The 18,998-nt window shown below is 46.4% G+C and overlaps 2 protein-coding genes across 4 annotated transcripts in view; one reads left to right on the plus strand and one right to left on the minus strand.

Moving 5' to 3' along the window:
• The window catches only part of LOC135898252 (zinc metalloproteinase nas-6-like), an 87,631-nt gene that overhangs the window by 1,238 nt on the left and 67,395 nt on the right, over positions 1–18,998 (plus strand). For both annotated transcript variants that reach the window (XR_011514791.1, XM_065427097.2), the window contains exon 2: positions 3,381–3,518. The gene's annotated coding sequence lies outside the window, so the exon portion shown is untranslated. The remainder of the gene's footprint in view (positions 1–3,380; positions 3,519–18,998) is intronic.
• Positions 13,821–17,533, minus strand: LOC139060406 (zinc finger SWIM domain-containing protein 3-like). 2 transcript variants are annotated; one of them, XM_070539512.1, is made up of 6 exons: positions 17,290–17,533; positions 16,979–17,211; positions 14,803–16,698; positions 14,208–14,396; positions 14,036–14,144; positions 13,821–13,970 (listed from the first exon to the last, which is right to left on the minus strand). In XM_070539512.1, the coding sequence occupies exons 1-6, from the start codon at positions 17,529–17,531 to the stop codon at positions 13,898–13,900; spliced, it is 2,742 nt and encodes a 913-aa protein (XP_070395613.1). In that variant the 5' UTR covers positions 17,532–17,533; the 3' UTR covers positions 13,821–13,897. The 2 variants fall into 2 exon arrangements, with proteins under 2 accessions (XP_070395613.1, XP_070395614.1); XM_070539513.1 differs by lacking the exon at positions 14,803–16,698.

Below are 18,998 nucleotides of genomic sequence, written 5' to 3' on the forward strand. Positions count from 1 at the left end.
CTGCTCGACCACCGAGATAAAGTGTCGATACTGAAGGCGTGTCCAAAGCTGAAAGGAAGTAAGGATTCAATATCGGAGGATTTTTCGAAAAACGTGCGCGAAACAAGAAAGAAACTTTGGCTGAGCTCAGCACAAGAACGAGCAGAAGGCGCGAAAGCTAAGCTGGTCTTTGACAAGCTAATCGTAAACGGCACACTGTACGGGTGGAATGAGGAGAAGGGAGGGCGTTTCAATATAGCAAAAAATAAGAAGTGACCTATAATATTAGATAGGCGGAACATCACCATCCTTAATGTTAACTGCCGCAGCATCATGAATAAGATCGAGTCCTTTGAAGCGCTGTTGGTCTGCCACGATCCTGATTTAGTTGTGCTCACAGAAACGTGGCTGAACGAAGACGTTTTTGACAGTGAGTTCGTTCCAAGAAACTACAACGTTTTTCGAAAAGATCGTGATCGAAGAGGAGGAGGCGTAGCGGTTCCTTTCAAATCTTCATTACATGTTATAGCAATGCCTGACGTAACAGGCGTGGAAAGCCTATTTTGCAAACTTTACATAAATAAAGTCTGCTACCTTTTAGGAGCAGTTTACAGGCCTCCGAATTCACCTGCCACAATATTTGAACAGCTTAACCAGTATATGCATCGCCACGTAAAGCCTGAAGACAAACTGATTCTGGCAGGTGATTTTAACCTTCCCAATCTGCCCTGGAACACCTTTTCGATAACCAGTGCCAAAAGTGTCGAGAATGAAATGTTAAACATTGTGTTCAACTTCGACCTCTTGCAAGTTGTAAATGAGGCAACCAGAGTTCAGAATGGCTCTGAGTCAGTCCTTGATCTGTTCCTTATAAGTGGGAATATTAAAGACAAAGTGATCTGCAGCGTTACCTCCGGCATTTCAGATCACAAAGCAGTAGTCTTGACGTTAGAGGGCGTCGCATTGAAGCAGCGAGGCAATGTCAAGTTGTTTCCTAATTTTTCTAAAGCAGAAGACGAGTCGATTCTTGATACTCTCAGTTTTAATTATGACTCTTTCAGAAACAGCACTTGTTCGGTAAATGATTTGTGGCTTTTCTTCAAGGGGGTAATTCACGAATGCATTCAGCGTTTCGTGCCAAGGATAGCTAAAAAACATAACTTTCGAAATCCATGGATAAGTCGAGTAACGCTGCAGCTGCAGCGAAAATTCAAACGCCTAAAGAAGAGGGCGAGAACGACAAACAGGTCTGACTTGAAACTAATGGTCGAACAGATATCGGAGGAGGTGAAGAACAAGATTGCGCATGATAAGAAAAACTATTTCGATATAACACTGCCATCCATTATCAAAAGGTCACCTGAAAAATTTTGGAGATTGGTGAGCCCGAAGTCTCGCTCTAACGACGGACGTGTAGTTTATGGTGGCTGCGTGCAGGATGGCGCAGGGGCTACGATGGCATTCAATAAAAATTTCAGAGACATATTTACGCAAGATGACGGCCGTCTTCTGCCTTTTGAAGTGTCCATACCTCCTATTCCTGATGTTGTAATAAGTGAACATGGCATTTTAAACCTGCTGTTGAACCTTGAAGTAAAAAAATCTCCTGGACCAGACAATATTCCAAATGCTTTCCTGAAACGTTATGCTGAGTGGTGTGCAAAATACTTACATGTTCTGTACACTAGGTCTTTAAACGAAGCTGCAGTACCTGATGATTGGCGGGATGCCAGAATCGTGCCTTTGCACAAATCTGGTGACAAAACACTCATTCAGAATTACCGTCCAATTTCGCTAACCTCGACAGCTTGTAAAATATTAGAGCATATTATTCACAAACATATAACTGCTTTTATTGAAGAACATAAGTTACTTACCTGCATGCAGCACGGCTTTAGGCGAGGATTTTCAACTAATACTCAACTTGCAGAAATCATTCATGACTTTGCAGCAGCCATAAACGAGGGTAAACAAACAGACGTAATCTTCATAGATTTCCGTAAGGCGTTTGATAAAGTCTCGCATAACAAATTGTTGCATAAGCTAAGCTACGTTCTGCAAAATAACAAACTACTCGCCTGGATAAAGAGTTATTTGACTAACCGACGTCAGTTTGTAACACTAAATTCAGCCAGTTCAGATAAGGTGCCCGTTGATTCCGGCGTCCCCCAAGGATCAGTTCTTGGTCCGCTTCTGTTTTTACTTTACATAAATGACATTGTGGATCACATTTCTGTGGGTATTAGGTTGTACGCTGATGACTGTGTTCTGTACGAAAAAATTTCCTCTGTTGACGATCAAATTAGACTGAATGATGCCTTTAAAAGCATAGTAACATGGTGCAATGATTGGCAAATGGAAATTAACTTCGATAAAACTGTCTTTATGAGAATATCGTTAAAAAACAAGCCTTTATTGTACAACTACAATACCGAAAACATCATGCTTTCTGAAGTAACCGCATATAAATACCTTGGCCTCTGGATTACTAACACTCTCTCGTGGAACAAACATGTTGACATTGTCACGGCAAACTGCCTTGGAAAACTATTTTTCCTAAGACGCTCTCTAAAATTCGCTACGCCTCCTGTGCGGTTTCTTTCTTACAATGCCATCATTCGACCAATGTTGGAATACGCAATTGTCATATGGGATCCCTTTACTAAAAGAAACATTACTAAACTAGAAAAAGTTCAAAAAAGGGCAGTACGATTCATATATAATTCGTATGGTCGCACTTCAGTTACGGAGCTTCTCAGGAGAAGTGGATTGCCACCTGTAACACAAAGGAGCCAAACATGCCGTTTAAAGTTTTTATTTCAGCTCATAAAGGGGCACTACAACATTGATACATCACGATTTATCACTTTCTCTACTGGTTATGCTACACGTCATCGACACTCACGGACAATAACACCGTTAATTACTAAAAAGAATTGCTTCAAATTTTCCTTTTTCCCCAGAACTATTGTTGAATGGAATAATCTTACTAATGACGTTGTAACTCAATGCTCATTGCCATTATTTGAATCGCACCTATGTTTATGTAGCGAGTGATTTACTGTGTTATTCAGTAACTGCTTGCATTTGTACATCGCGAGTGACCTATGTTATGTATCGCTGTATATTTACTTGGATGTTTTTCACTTTGTATCCACCCTGCTAAGGTCCTGGTAACAGGACCGCAGTATCAATAAATAAATAAATAAATAAATAAAATGCTAGACTTATCGGAAGTAACAGCATGGGTATTGTACAGGAGGGTGCAGGAGCAGCTTAGAAGACAAGTACTACCGCTGGCTCATTTAAAAGCAGAAATTGCAGAATGCCTTACCTCGCATAACAAGTGCCTACCCAACTAGGGACCAGGAAGGACTTCTAGGCAGGACATCTAATTCCAGGTTCAAGTCAAAAAAGCACAGGGACCAGCGGCCGCAAAGCCACCCAAAGACGACCGATCTGACCAAGTCGGCCACTGGCCAGAATTTGACGAGAAGAAACCAAGATATAAGCGGCCACCTTGCACAAACAAGTCGTTGGTAAGATAAAGGAAGTGCAACATTCATCTGTGCCTGAACGCAGCAAACAACTGTTTCATTTCATTCCCCACATCGCACTAAAAAGACCACGATCGAATGCTTTCGAGAAATTCTAAAAGATGCAGTCCATTTGTTTATTACTGTTGATATGAAAGTGTAAGTCTGACGTGAATTCTAGTAGTTGGGTTTCGCAAGCAAATCCTTTTTGGAAACCATGCTGTAAATGATGATGTAATGCCCGAAGTGGTGCCATGAATGTGACTTCTGGGGTAACCCAGAAGTCACAGGTACCTATTCAGAGGAACATCCGTTGAGAGCCACAGACATCTGTCTTGAGCGAAGATACTCGGCAATTCATGCGATAACCTTCTCATCCAATTTGTAAAGTCGAAGTTTAGCGATCAGTAGACTATGCGTAACGACGTCAAAAGCTTTTTTGAAATCCACAAATATACAATCAACAATTTGTTTCTTGTCGACTGCTGAGACTAGCTCATGAGTGAATGCAACCACTTGTGTCGTACACGAAAAACCCTGCCGAAACCCATGCTGACTAGGATGAAGAAGGTTATTGTTATCAAGATGAGACATGATGCAGGTATACACATGTGCCATAACCTTACATACATAAAATGCTAGTTAAGGATACTGGTCCGTAATTCTCAACTCTGTCCCTCTGTCCACTCTTATGAATTGGCACCACTCGCGCTAGTTTCCGATCACCAGGAACAACGCTGCTATTTAAGAAATTTTGAAATAAGCGACAGAAGTACAAAGATGCCCGAGCAATTTATAAGGAATGATGTAGGGATATCATCCGGACCACACGCTTTTGTTCGTTTCAAACTCTGTAATAATCGCTCGATGCTCGTCACACTGAATACAACCTCAGACATTTCGCCGGCTCTGACCGGAAAATCAACTCTATTAACCCCACTAATGTTTGAATGAGTAGCCTGAAATACTGATGAAAGGTATTTAACAAAAATGTCGACCTTACTTGACGCAAGCGATAGTAAATAGCTTGACGATTTCCGCTCAAGCTCGGGCCATCTTCTGAGCGGCAACACAAGCGCGCGACCACACATCAGCCATAACGGCGGTGACTGAGCGAATCGCGACAGCACGTCGACTTGGCGTTGACCTATTGAAACCCATGCGCCTGATGTTCACCTCTTCGTCGGGCTCAAAGAACGGCGGGCAGACCCCGATGGCGCTCGCCCGCCCTCGCGGTCCGGGCAGGCTGCCTCCTCCGGTTCCTCTGTGATTAACACGTTTGTTAGAATATGGTGCGCAAAAGCTCCGTCAACGAGTGTGCTTACCTGGCTGCATCACGGCGAGCCTTATACACGTCTTTCTTCTACACACCGCGCCATTGGGCTGCAGTTTTCACTGCCGGGCCCTCAGCGTTCACCAAGGCAGTCACTTGCTGCCAGAGCTCCTCCTTGCGCGCTGCCATCAGCTGTTGACCCAGCACACACGACGCCTTCGCAAGGTAGGGGTGCTCTTCAACAAATGACACGAGTATATCGCTTTGCCTCGCTGAAACATGAGGACCCAGCCGCGTAACCTTCTTCGAGCACATCGTTTTGGATCCGCGGCACGCAAACTGGCAAGTCCAAAACGTAAACAAGGCGAGGCAACTTGTTTGCATAACTTATGGCACACCACCTAGCGACTGAATAAGAAAACAACACAAATAAACTTACAACTCCCAGTAGCGGTCTGTGCCGCAAGCTCACATTTATTACTGAAAATATATTTGCACGTGTTCTATACAAACCAATGTTTTTTTTATCAAACCAGCATCATCCTTCAATTGCTATAGCATCCCCCAAGTACAAACAAAAATGATGACGTGATCTTCCGGCAGACCGCCGCTCGTTGATTGGTTCCCCTCACGCCGCCCCGTTCCACTCTTTCTCCGAGTTACGTAATCCAGACGTAACAGCCAAAAGGAACCGGTTCCCAAAGGAACCGCTACAGAACACGGCCCCAGGAAACTCCATCGCCGACTACCATGCCCGAGAAATGTCGATCCAGGCCAAGAACGAGCCAGAAGAGCAACTGCACCCGGTTATCAGCTTTCGGGATATTACCCGGATGTACCAAGAGGAAAGGTGCAGACTGCCAGAACCGCACTCCAAGCTCACCAGGCAACAACAGACGATCCTGCGACGAGCGCAAGCGGTATCGCTTGCGCATCCTGTACTGATGAACCTCATGTACCCTGCGGAGCACGATGGGCTCCGTCCTTTTTGCTAAAGAGAAAAGGGCACCCTGCTACTCGTCTTGGCAGAGTGCACAAAACTCAACCCCCCCCCCCCCACCCTCCTCCCGTTCCCACCAACATCCCCAATCTCCAACCCTTTGAGCGATGGGAGACCTTGTTGTACAGCCTCGCCCTATTGATTCAACTCGCACTGACGGAGAGGGGCCAGGAGCTGCTAGGAACCCATGGGTGCGGTAATTAGGGAACCACCCCGCCTGGTGCCTGCGTGCACCAACGATTTATTTCAGTCCCAGTAAATGCTGCTTCGTCATCATCCGCTGTGATAATGTAGACATTGCTTATACCCCCGTAAACGTGGCCCATATGATCATAGTTTCGCACACGTACATAATGAAACGCTAGAAGCAAGCCTAAGACAGCTCCGCTGCAATAATGTCGATATAGATTAGAACGGGATATCTCTACATTGCAAAGGTCGAGGGCACGAGCATTAGCCGCCCGTCAGCGACGCTCACCGAAAAAGAGTTTTCGAATGAGATAGATAGGTCATGATGCCACGGTGGTGCTATTCTAGGCTGTATCTATATAAAATCATGTTTCAAGAAAACATTTAGTTCGAAGTAGCACCCTGTGCGTTGTGCATGCTCTTCCTTTAGTCCGCCTCTTCGTAGCGCTTGTTTCTTCAAGTGTGCAAAACCAGCTCGTCCACATCAGGCTTCTGCTGCAATAACCAGCCTGACCCCTTGAAAATGTTCTTTGAGCTCTACAATGGATGTGGCTTATAATAGTGTTAAAAAATATTACCTGGCACTTGTAGCTATGCGGTACCTAATGGTGGCTTCAGGTTAGAATGCGGCACTTTTATACCATACTCAGTCTCCTGACGCGCTAGCGACTATTAGTGGGCTGAAAGTTATGCCTGCGGAAAAGGAATTGGACCAGTATGGATAAAAAGATATTACGATATAGTTCTTCATAAAGCTTATTTCAGCCAGTTATGATGCTTAACATAATATTGACGAACGCGAGTTGAAGAATAACGAAAGCGTCCTGATAATGCCTAAGACCACAGAATGACAAAAAGTATGTTGAATTATAAGCAATGGTTAGGTGCGGTTATTGAAGGGGCTTGGCTTTTGTGGCTGTTGCAAAATGCGCTGGTGCAGCTGACTGCTAAAGAATTTCGAATATAAAATTTTGGACGCCTGAGGTCGACAAGGCAATGGAAGGCCTCATGTTGCCCTGGAAGGCGCAGGCAAGCAATTCTATCCAAACAAGAGAAAGGCATAATGGTTATTCGCCTGTTCACCAACGCTTTCTATTCGTTTATATTATTACTGCGGAGTCCCATCAGGCATTGACGTGATGACCGGCTTTGAAAATAGAACAAAGACTCGTGCGATTCCAGGAATGTGTGTTTAAAGAAAAGGATCTGAATCACACGCCTGTTTTGCAATTCTGCGCACCCGCGATAGACACCAAGAAGGCGGGCGCGTGCTTCCTTTCCAAATCACTCTTAGCGACAAGTTATTTAAAAAGCTGGTAATTCCTGCATTGTAGGATACCAACTTCAGAGTACTGGTCCCTTCTGGATGAAAAGCAGGTGCACTTCACAATTGATTATAGAGCGAGGCATACTTTGCGTTAAAGTCCGCGATTTGACCTGCCGTCGGCGTGGTCATCTTCATAGGTTGTCTCTGTGAGTACACTGCTCAAGTTACAAGAACGGCTTGTGTCACGTTGACATGTGCGCTTTTGCCAATGACAGTACTTTTCAGTCACTTGACGTGGTGGTGCGAAGTTTCGTCCACTGTCAATATTGTGGAGCGATCACTTTCGGTGATACTATATTCTATGCGAGAGTTCGCATGCCTCCGTATCAAATGCGTTGGAGTACAGGGCCTAATGCAACGCTTGCGTATAAAAAAAATTAAATCATGGGCTTTAACGTGCCAAAACATCTTTCTGATTATGAGGCATGCCGCAGTGTAGGAGTCCGGAAATTTCGACTACCTGGGGTTCTTTAACGTGCACCTCAATCTAAGCACATGGGTGTTTTCGCATTTCGCCTGCATCGAAATCCGGCCGCCGTGGCCAGGACTCGATCCCCCGACCTCGTGCTCAGCAGCCAAACACCACAGCCACTGAGCAACCACGGCGGGTAAAGCCACTTTCTGATTTCGAGGCACGCCGTAGTGGAGGACTCCGGAAATTTTGACCACTTCAGGTTTTTTACCGTGCACCTAAATCTAAGTACACGTCTGTATTCGGATTTCGCCCCCAACGAAATGCGGCCGCCGTGGCCGGCATTCAATCCCGCGACCTGGGGTTCTTTAATGTGCACCTAAATCTAAGTACACGAGTGTTTTCGCATCTCGCTCCCATGAAATGGGGCCACCGCGGCCGGCATCGTTGGCGTTGTGCGAAGACAGCAAGCTTTGCGCAGAGCGACAATTGCTGCCCGCTGTATTACCGCATGACTTATTGGTCGCTGAGGATAGCAATATGGGCTTGTTTGTACGGCATGTCTTATTTTGTTAAAGCCAAAGCTTGACAAGGAAACAGAAGGCACATCTGACACACACAGCGCTAACTTTCAAAAACAGATTTATTTCTTGTTCTCGTCGCTATATATACACACTCGAACGGTCATACAGCACGTTTAATATGCTGGAACAATCAACAAAACATATAAACTTGGAACCACACGTAGGCAGTTTCTTGACTCACATATTCACAAACATGTACATGTTTAACGCGAACAAAGATAATTAAGCTCTTCTGAGGATAATGAAATGGATGGTTTGCTGACGCATGCGTTGCCGAATGTTGATATATACCTGGCTTCTATTATCAAGCGCGTCATTTCACACTTGCTTCTACTCATGATGACTGTTTCTTTAAATCTTGGTTTGCATTTGCATCTCTGACAATGGATGGCAAGAAAGTCGTCAGCGGCTTTCTTGCCATCCATTGCCAGAGAAGGCAGTATTCTCGAGGCTCTAGGGAGACATGAGTAAGCCTCGCCATTCCCAATGTGGTTTCAGCTGTCTGATGCGAGCAGGGCACCATTATTTAGTGATCTTGCAGGGAACCAACATTTGCATCATGAACTTTGATGTCACGGTCTCTGTGCGATGAAAATAATGCCAGTACTGCATGGTAGCTTTGTTGTCATCAAGTAGAGCACAACAATGGCAAGCGTAGCATTTGGTGCGGCCGCTTTTAGTGTTAACCAAAATATTTTGCAGATAACTGAATATCCGCCATTGTTTGGTGCTCTTTGAAAAGTTGCAAGAGGACCAACATATTTAAGTAAAGAAAGTATTTGTCATTGAAGGGAGCATGTGTATTTTTCGGGGAAAAATGGGACAACTGCCTCCGTTATGAGCTGGACCGATTTTGATGGCAGTATATTATTCGGAAGCGTCATCATGACCTTGTTTGACAGGAAAAAAAGCGGTTGGAGGGGGGGGAGGGGGAGGTATTGTGGGCCCATCCCACAGCAGCGGACTCTACCAGGCAAAAAATTTAACAAACCAGCATGCTCCTACTTTTACAGGGGGGGGGGGGGGGGGTCAAATCTGTGTCTGCGTCAGGAGTATGATTCCACCATAGCATACTTTGGCATTTATATTTTTGTATGAGCTGAGGTGAAACCGGAACCTACTTGCCTACCACAGCATGCCTCCTTGGAGCCAACGAATGCTTTGCATGAAAATGAAATGACACAACAGAACCCTATAACGTAAAGCTATTACGATCTGTTATTCCAATCTTCTGGCGCGAAATTTACGTAAGCGGCGGCGCAAGCATCGGGCGGTGATTTGCAGCGTTGTTTGAACAGGCCAGTGAGGCACTCCTTTTGTTTACAGGAGGTAAGGTTTGTTTGCTTTCAAAGCGAATAGATCGCCCTACTTCATAGGTTTTCCATATCTAGTTGGCTAACCAGAGGCTGCGTTGGTTGTCCAGAGGCGACATGCATTGTAACCATGTGCCCAAGCATACGGTTGAAGCGGTCGTCAACCCTTTGGTTATAGAGGGATAGACAGTAGTTATGTGATGAACAACGTGCCACTGATCAAGTCTGGCCTGAATAATTTTGGAGAAGATGAGATGCCAGCGATCACTGAGCAGTTCTGGGGTGGACCATTAGCCGCAACAAAAAATACACGCAGAATCTCATGAGCCAGATATCGAAATGATAAGTACACATTTCCTACTAATCAGTTGCGGTTCCGTTGTCGTATGCTACTCTGTTTGGTATAATTGCGACAAACACCACGAAATAATTCTGAAACAGAAAAGCATGGTTGCAACACCCAAATGTTAACTCAGACCAGCATGTGAGGACGAAAAGGAAGCGAGTAGTAGTAATGTTAAGTCACGTTAGAAAGAACTCGCGGTGTATGTGCAGGTGGGATCAAGTGACGAGATAGATTTTGCAAATAAACAAATATATCTAACATTTGTTACATACAGTGTATCTTGTTCGGTGGTTCTTGTCGCGTTTCTTATTTACCTTTAAATTGGATGATGGTGTGTTTGTATGGTGCCGCCGCTTCGTGGAAGACGAGCACTGGCCGATGCGTGCTGTAGTACGTGACGTAATTAAGCACTCACGTTTGGTAGAACTCGCGCGTAGACGTGGTCGATGACGCTGCCTCCGCTCGATCCGCATCATTGTCAACCGTGATAAGCCATACCTGGGTGGCAGTTGCGTACGGCGCCGGCGACTCTCGGCTACTAGTGGGTTGAAGATTTGCGGCGTCGGCAATTGTAGCAAGAATGAAAGTACTTTCAGACGTAGTTGGACTTCCCACACCAGTGGTACGGCTCTCGAAATGGTTGGAAAATTTCGACAGGTCCTGAGTATGTGCACTGCAGACCACTGTTGAAGTATGCGCGTCTTTCGGAACGCCGACTTTGAGGTATTACTCATGACGACTGATGGCCGTCTGAGTAATAATTGTATCGATGCAATCGGTCATCGCAAATAGCGATGGGGCGCGCTTGATGTCGCAACGTGCGAGTTTTCGGTTGTGTCTGGTCTGGGTGAGAAAGTCTAGAAGGAAGGCAACACATGGGCTCAGAAGCAATGAAGTAAAAGTCAATGGAGGGAATCGTAGCCGTAAGATTCACCGGCCGTGATATTGGGCATTTCTGTGATACCTTTGACTGGTAGCCTCCAGCCTCCAATCAGAGTCGGGCCGATGCGGCGTTCCGCGATCTCAGAGGCAGAGGAAAAGCACGCAAGCAGAACATGCGACTCGTTCTCGTAGGACAAAACGACAGAGGTTAAACCACGCCGCTGCAGGAAACGTCTGATTTCGCAAACTTGAAGATTGCGGCACCAATGGGAAAAACGACTGACGCTTTTTGGGACGAACGTCCACTGGGTCGCCAGCAAGCAGTGGCCTAAATTATGGCGGACCGTTCCCAACAGCGGCGATGCATTACTGTGGGGACGCGTGGAAATGCTTTGATGCTAGGCGATTGCTCCGTCGAGCGGATTCGGAACGCCTCAGAGCGCGCGACACATGAGGAGAGTGATCGAAAACTAGCTGAAAGGAAGGCGCGCTGCCTCTTTCGACCAGACAAGTACAACGCGTCTCGCGAGAGCGCTCTTTGGCAGCTGAAGCAAACGAATATCTCTAACCATTTGGCAGCGAAATTAGTTACTGGGTAATCGATATTCTAATGAGTGGAGAATTGGGTTGCTGTGCTGAGGCAATTCGAAAGCAACGGTTCGATCGATTTGGGTCCCTGAGTAGGTGACAGTGATTATATGCTTTTCCGTCATTTTAAAAATGAGATAATTAGAAAAAAAGAGTTTATGTAGATACCACAGACTAAGGGTACCTATGCGAGCGAAGGTTTCTGTGCTGTTTGCGTCGATTGACGGTAATTGTAGGTGACCTATATGACGAATGTTTGAGTTCTGAGCGCTTATCGCGATGCTAGAGCGGTGAGTTGTTGTCAAACATTGCCTTGCGAGCACTACTTGTGCTTCTTTACGCAGGAAACAGAACACATAGCGATACGAATTTGGTTAAAATGATGTGCGCGATTGTTGATAACCTGTGAAGGTTAGTACTGACATTGCCTCACACGGCGCATCGGATCATTGCAGAAGGGGTAAACTTTAATTAAAATATGGTGATTTACGTGACAAAAGCACAATCTTATTTTCAGGCTTACCGTAGTCATGACTTGAGAATAATTTCGACTACTTGGGATTCTTTTGCGTGTTACCTAAATCTAAGTGCCCAAGCGTACTCGGATTTCCCCTGTTTGGAATGCGGCTGTCGTTGTCGTCATCAAACTCATGGCCTCGATCAAAGCCTTATGGCTCGCAACATCACGTTTGCGAGACATACGCCTGCTCCACTTCTTCTCCTGGCAGTGGGCGGCGTCTCCACGTACCAGGTCGCCGGCCCTGTGAGACGAACGCGATGCCCGCGATGTTCGCAAAACTCCTCCTCTCATCGCCCTTGCTTCGCGATGGTTAGGCAGTCGGATAGCCAAGGCTCCTTGCATTGTGGCGCGGTGAACTGCCATAACAGTGCCGGAGACACTCGGAGCCTGCAGCCGCTTCTCAAGTCCGATAGTTTTCCAGGTGAATAGTAGGTAAATGAAGGGAGTAGTCATGCATAGCCGCCATCCGCAGAATAATGTAAGACGGAATGCGAAGTTTGCAATGTCAGGTAATGCTTCCTAATTCGGGGCAGCGTTGTTGGTTCGTCTTGTGTCTCAGTCACAACAATGTTCTCGTGACGACGAGAATATAACTGCCACTCTACTTCGAGTTGCTTGCATACTTCGAGACGCTTAAGCAGCCGGTATTCCGAAACGCTTTCGCTATAACCAAGCGATAGTACTTGGCATGATGGTTGGCTGCGTTGCACAATTGTTCGTCTATAAAGAATTCTGCAACAACGGATGTTTTTCCTTGAAAAGAGAGAGACATATGGAAAGTCAGACCTACAAATGTAGTGTGCCAGTTGAGATTTGTGCCCTTTGAACACAAGAACGGATAGTCACTCTATCCAAAATGACTGAGGCTATACGCACGACGTCGTGTTTCTTACCCGGAAGTGGCTATACGCACGACGCGATTCGCGCGCCATCAGACGGCGTGCGCTGGAACCGTCTGGAACCGTCGCCCATAGCCGTCGCCAGCCGTCGCCACTCACGTCAAGCACGCGAAGGCGACGCAACGTGTTTTGTTCGAGCTTTACGCACGTGTGCTTTCTTGCGGTAGCATGGAAGTCGGCTCGAGATTTGACAGCTTCTTGGAATTTGAACGGGCATTTCGCGAGTAAAGTGGCTACACGCACCCGCGCCATCGGACGACAGACGCTGGAACCGTCGCCGGAGCTTGAAAACCAAGTGACCGCGGCTGACGCTGCGTCACATCTCGCCGTGCTGCTCTTCCGAAGACAACACCGTTTTACTAGATACTCGGTGCTGAAACGGAAGTGGTTCGCCTTCGTACGAATGGCTCGACGCTTAACCTTCGAGCGGCGGGAAAGGATCAGTGCAGCGATGAGCAGTAACTGTTCAGGCTGCTGCCAGTAAATCACGCCGGCAACGACATTCTTGGCAGTGTCAATTCCCTGTACATCGCCGCTTCTGGTTAACTCGCGCCGAAACCGATTTAGCGCTTTAGCGCTGCAGTAGCAAACTCGGCTGTAGTGCGCAACCGCCAGTCGGTCTCGGGAGTTCCCGATCCACAACAGCTACTAATTTTAGGCCCCGATTGCTACCTCATTAAAATACCAGCTCAACCTCCCCTCCCGTCTATTGTAGTGACGTGCAAGCTTGCGCTATGAATGAAGGCAGAATAGATGGTAATGCAAATTACAACCTAAAGCCGGACTCTTTGTTATGCAGCTTGGAAACCGATCTAGATAAGCTTTTTCCAGCCATGCATGCGTAGTGTGACAGGCTACTTAGGTCTATTTTTTTCCAAAGATGAAACAATGACAGGTCAAACACTCCTTTATTTAAAGGAAATGCTGTCTTTACACTGACAGTGAGCAGTCTGGGCAAAACCAGAGTCTTCCTATGTCCTGCTTCTTGACTTGGACGCAAGGCCTGCTGAACAGGTCAAACACTCCTTTATTTAAGTGAAATGCTGTCTTTACACGGACAGTGAGCAGCCTGGGCAAAACCAGAGTCTTCCTATGTCCTGCTTCTTGACTTGGACGCAAGGCCTGTTGAAGGACAAAAAAAAGAAAAGTAAGATAATGCATGTGGCAGGTTTAAGGTTCAACATTACCAGTGAAACCATTCCAGGCAACGGTCGCAAGAAATCATTTTGATTTCTCCATCGTCTTTTCTCTTGCACTGGCCACAGAGCCATAGCTCTTCCTGCTTCTTTGTTGCAACTGAAAATATGCAAATACCATTGAGAACTGAAGTATAAGAAAAAAAAAGAATGCAGCACTTACTTGATGACATTAGTGAAAGCCATGCATCCGGAGTGAAAAACTTTTTGATCTTAGGCAGGCACACGTTGCAGTCAAGGAGGGCACTAGGCAACAGCTCAGGGCGAACTTCAACCTCACTTTCATCTAAACGACAGCCTTTTTCAAGCACCCGTCTTGTAGCATCCTGGACGGCAATACCAGTCAAAAGCACTGCAGAATGAAAAAAAAGTACACATAGATGCACGTACTGACCACAGATTCTTGGAGCTACAAAAAACTTGGCTTTAAGACAGGCGAAGAGGAATGTAACTGCATTGGCTTTTAAAGACTATAGTCTTTCTTGGGCTACTTAAACACAAAAATTTGTCGGTCCCTTGATGCGTGCTGTTCCAACAGATGGTGCGGGAGCAGTGCAAAGTCAGGAAAATTGAATTGCATTGAACAGTCCATCTGTTGAATTCATCATGAGAGAAGTGAGAGGGGAGGGGAAGAGCGTGATAGGTGGAAGCGGAGAATGAGTTACATGGTAGGGGTGGCAGAAGACCATCTTTCCACATTTGCAGTGAAGCAAGCAGATATGCGACCAAATTAAAGAAAAAAATTGCTGTTTTCTTACACTGCTCTTGTGACCTTGGGGACAACTCTTTAAAAGGCACTGGCTGGTGTTCCTTCCTGTCCCTTTTCAGCTTCCGTTGACGAAGCCTTTTCGCTGGACGTCCTCTGCTCTTGACTACAGGAAGCTTAAATAGGCACCCATCTTTGTCGTCCTGCTGTGCATCTTCCTGGTTTTCTGGCATTTCCTCTTGCTGCTCGCCACAAGAATCCTCTTCACGAATTCTTTTTGTGCAACCATCTTCTTCCTCAAGCATATTGTGCCGGTTTTTCAGCATTTCCTCTTGCTGCTCTTCACAAGCATCCTCTTCATAAGCCCTTTCTTCAGGCAGGGAACTTGTTCGAGGAAGCTTGTCTGTGCTGTCTGATGATGCACCACGGTGTGTCATTCGCGGAGAGTTCTTACTAGAGCTACCACTGCACGCATTGGCTTCTGGAGAGCCCACAGTGACATCACTGCCCTGCAGCCAAGCCTTGTTCACGTCTTCAAGGACTTTGAGCCGACTTGCAAATACTTCAGGATGGCAGTCTGCAAGAGTGTCGGCAATGGCTTTTAACGTCTGCATAGCGAAGTTGAAACGCTGGTTTCGATTCATTTTTTTTAAACATGGTCCAGGTATCGACAAAACTTCAAGACTTTCAGAAGCATGGCTGTCTTGATTACTAGTCTGGGCACAATGAACAAAATTTGTTTGATATGATTTAAACCATCGCTTATGTACAGCTTTTTCAATGTCAGGCTGAACACTCAACTTTGTACAAACGGCTAGAAAATGCCGGCAAAATAGAGCCATCTTTGAAAAGGTGGTACAAATGCATGTTTGATTTTTCAAACAAACTTCATGCGAAGTGTCACCACTTGCAGATGCAACATGGTACTTTGCTGGTGACACCTCCTTTACCTCCGGGTTAGTGTCCCGCATTTTTGAAAACTCTTTGCTGACAAGAGCACATGCATATGGTGTAAGAACTTGTGCGCATTGCTTTTCGACCTCTGAAATTTTATATGAGTAAAACTGACATGTCTTCAAAAGAGTGGCTGTATGCAATGTCTTTTGCTGTGTGGCGGCTGCAAGGTTTACCAGCTTGCTGAGAGCTTCACTAAGCTTGGTAGATGATGTCAGGACTGTTTTAATGATGCCATTGTGTGCTTCGACCCGATTTGTAGTGTTATTTCCTGATGTGAACTCCTGGTCACATAGGTGACGAACCCACATCTCGCGTATATTGTCCCAGTTCTTCATGTAGTAGTCAAGTGCTTCTTTGTTTGCGTACCTCTCAAACTCTATCCTCGCCTCTTCAAACTGAGCAGTTGTTGGGGCGTGAAGCATTTTCTTGAAGCTTCTTACAATGCTTTTCCGTTCATCGGCTGATTTTGCAAGCTGATTTGCTGCAGTTTGAAAAGCCTTGACAACATGAAATTGACAAAGCTGTATTGCTGGCTTGCTGGAAAACGCACTCCGGATTGCACTGATGGCTGTAAAGTCTTTGTCAACCACAACCACCTTTGTTTGCTCAGCACTTGAGTTTTCCCTTACAAAGATATCGAGCATTGCTGACACATTATGGTATTGCTCGGAAGCAACAAATGCGTATGCAACAACTTGACTGTTGCCACATCCATCCTGTACAAGGAACACAAATAGTGGCATCTTTAGCTTGTTGGTCTTGTAAGTTGCATCCAGCAAAAGCACCTCTGGAAATGACTGGTATGCATGCTGCATGAGAGGGGTCTGGATGAACATGACTTGAAGCTCCTTGTTTTCATCCGTCACAAGCACAACCTTTGCATTATGCTTGCTACGGCAATTCTCAATTTCTTCGACAAGTTGCTTGGCTTCGTCGGTACCTTGAATGCTTGCCCGCACATTGTGCAAGTCCTTCGGCAGCACTGTTTTCCCTGCAATATCACGTTCTGGTTAGAACTCATTCATAGCTCCAAAACAAAGCAAGTAATTTAGCTTCAATCCGTTAGAAGCCAAACAAAGTTAAAAGCTCTGAAAACACTTAGTCGAAAAAATTTTTCCAAAGTATGAAACTGGGCTTGTCAGCTGCCTAGCACAAAGCAAGAAATGTGCTCTACATTCAACACTTTTGCCCTAATTATTTTAAGATAAGACGCGCAGTATGAGAACAAAACGAAGCATAACATTACTATAAACGACAAAAACAAATTTTACCTGTCTTCTCATTCAGCTTCCCCGCAATCACGCTTGGCAACACATTGAGCTCCATGAGCGGCAGCGCGTAGTTCTTTTCTTCGTCTGTAAGACGGCGGTTCTCTGGATATGATTGAAAGAGCTCGTTGCTTACTTCATGACTGTGATTGCAGTCGACTTTTGTGACTTCGAGCTGCTGGGTCTCGCGACGTGCGGCAATGACGACTGTCGCAGGGCAGTTCTGCTTCATCGTCCTGCGCACGAAACACGTGTTTAAGCGACATGCACGCAACGGCACTTCGATAACTGGCGTGCTTCACTACGATACTTGCCTTTGCCGAGGTCGTATGCCTGTCCCCGTGCACCGTAGCTCCCCTCCATGCTTGCACACGTACGTGGCATTCGCGAACTTGAGCTTGGGGTCCAGTCGTTTTAAACCGCTAGACAGGCGCGCGTTTACTACTTCGGTCTTTTTGGAAGCTTTAGTGACGAAGAGAGCATTGTTTCGTACCTGAAACTCGCGAAATGCCCGTTCAAATTCCAAGAAGCTGTCAAATCTCGAGCCGACTTCCATGCTACCGCAAGAAAGCACACGTGCGTAAAGCTCGAACAAAACACGTTGCGTCGCCTTCGCGTGCTTGACGTGAGTGGCGACGGCTGGCGACGGCTATGGGCGACGGTTCCAGACGGTTCCAGCGCACGCCGTCTGATGGCGCGCGAATCGCGTCGTGCGTATAGCCACTTCCGGGTGAGAAACACGACGTCGTGCGTATAGCCTCAGTCATCCAAAATAGCAGCAGTGGCGTGAACAGCACTGGATCATCCGCATGGACTGACAGCAATATCTTTTTGCTGCAGGTTCGGTAATCCGTTCATTCTGATTATCCGTCTTCTATCTACATCCTGGGTGTACCTCTGACGTGCGGTCAAGTTTCGCCCTTCTGCCGCTATCCCCAGCGAAGCGCCGACCCCAAGATGACACGTCCAGACTGTTCCTAGCTGTTCGTTTGCTGAAACATTTTGACGTCATTAGCGAAAAGGCTACAAATACCGGGACCTTGTCGGACACCGACCAAATGGCAGCAGTGGCGTGAACAGCACTGGATCATCCGCATGGACTGACAGCAATATCTTTTTGCTGCAGGTTCGGTAATCCGTTCATTCTGATTATCCGTCTTCTATCTACGTCCTGGGTCTACCTGTCACGTGCGGTCAAGTTTCGCCCTTCTGCCGCTATCCCCAGCAAAGCGCCGACCCAAAGATGACACGTCCAGACTGTTCCTAGCTGTTCGTTTGCTGAAACATTTTGACGTCATTAGCGAAAAGGCTACAAATACCGGGACCTTGTCGGACACCGACCAAATGGCAGCAGTGGCGTGAACAGCACTGGATCATCCGCATGGACTGACAGCAATATCTTTTTGCTGCAGGTTCGGTAATCCGTTCATTCTGATTATCCGTCTTCTATCTACGTCCTGGGTCTACCTGTCACGTGCGGTCAAGTTTCGCCCTTCTGCCGCTATCCCCAGCAAAGCGCCGACCCAAAGATGACACGTCCAGACTGTTCCTAGCTGTTCGTTTGCTGAAACATTTTGACGTCATTAGCGAAAAGGCTACAAATACCGGGACCTTGTCGGACACCGACCAAATGGCAGCAGTGGCGTGAACAGCACTGGATCATCCGCATGGACTGACAGCAATATCTTTTTGCTGCAGGTTCGGTAATCCGTTCATTCTGATTATCCGTCTTCTATCTACGTCCTGGGTCTACCTGTCACGTGCGGTCAAGTTTCGCCCTTCTGCCGCTATCCCCAGCAAAGCGCCGACCCAAAGATGACACGTCCAGACTGTTCCTAGCTGTTCGTTTGCTGAAACATTTTGACGTCATTAGCGAAAAGGCTACAAATACCGGGACCTTGTCGGACACCGACCAAATGGCAGCAGTGGCGTGAACAGCACTGGATCATCCGCATGGACTGACAGCAATATCTTTTTGCTGCAGGTTCGGTAATCCGTTCATTCTGATTATCCGTCTTCTATC

This window comes from Dermacentor albipictus, chromosome 5, assembly GCF_038994185.2.
Source record: "Dermacentor albipictus isolate Rhodes 1998 colony chromosome 5, USDA_Dalb.pri_finalv2, whole genome shotgun sequence".
In the NCBI taxonomy this organism is placed as follows: Eukaryota; Metazoa; Arthropoda; class Arachnida; order Ixodida; family Ixodidae; genus Dermacentor; species Dermacentor albipictus.

What these genes read in the sequence shown, in the direction of transcription:
- LOC139060406 (XM_070539512.1), bottom strand. Translation starts at nt 17,531, where the DNA reads ATGGAAGTCGGCTCGAGATTTGACAGCTTCTTGGAATTTGAACGGGCA. An exon ending in GAAGCTGAATGAGAAGACAG is followed by an intron (nt 16,699 to 16,978) that starts GTAAAATTTGTT and finishes GTGATATTGCAG; the next exon opens with GGAAAACAGTGCTGCCGAAG. An exon ending in GCTTTCACTAATGTCATCAA is followed by an intron (nt 14,145 to 14,207) that starts GTAAGTGCTGCA and finishes GCATATTTTCAG; the next exon opens with TTGCAACAAAGAAGCAGGAA.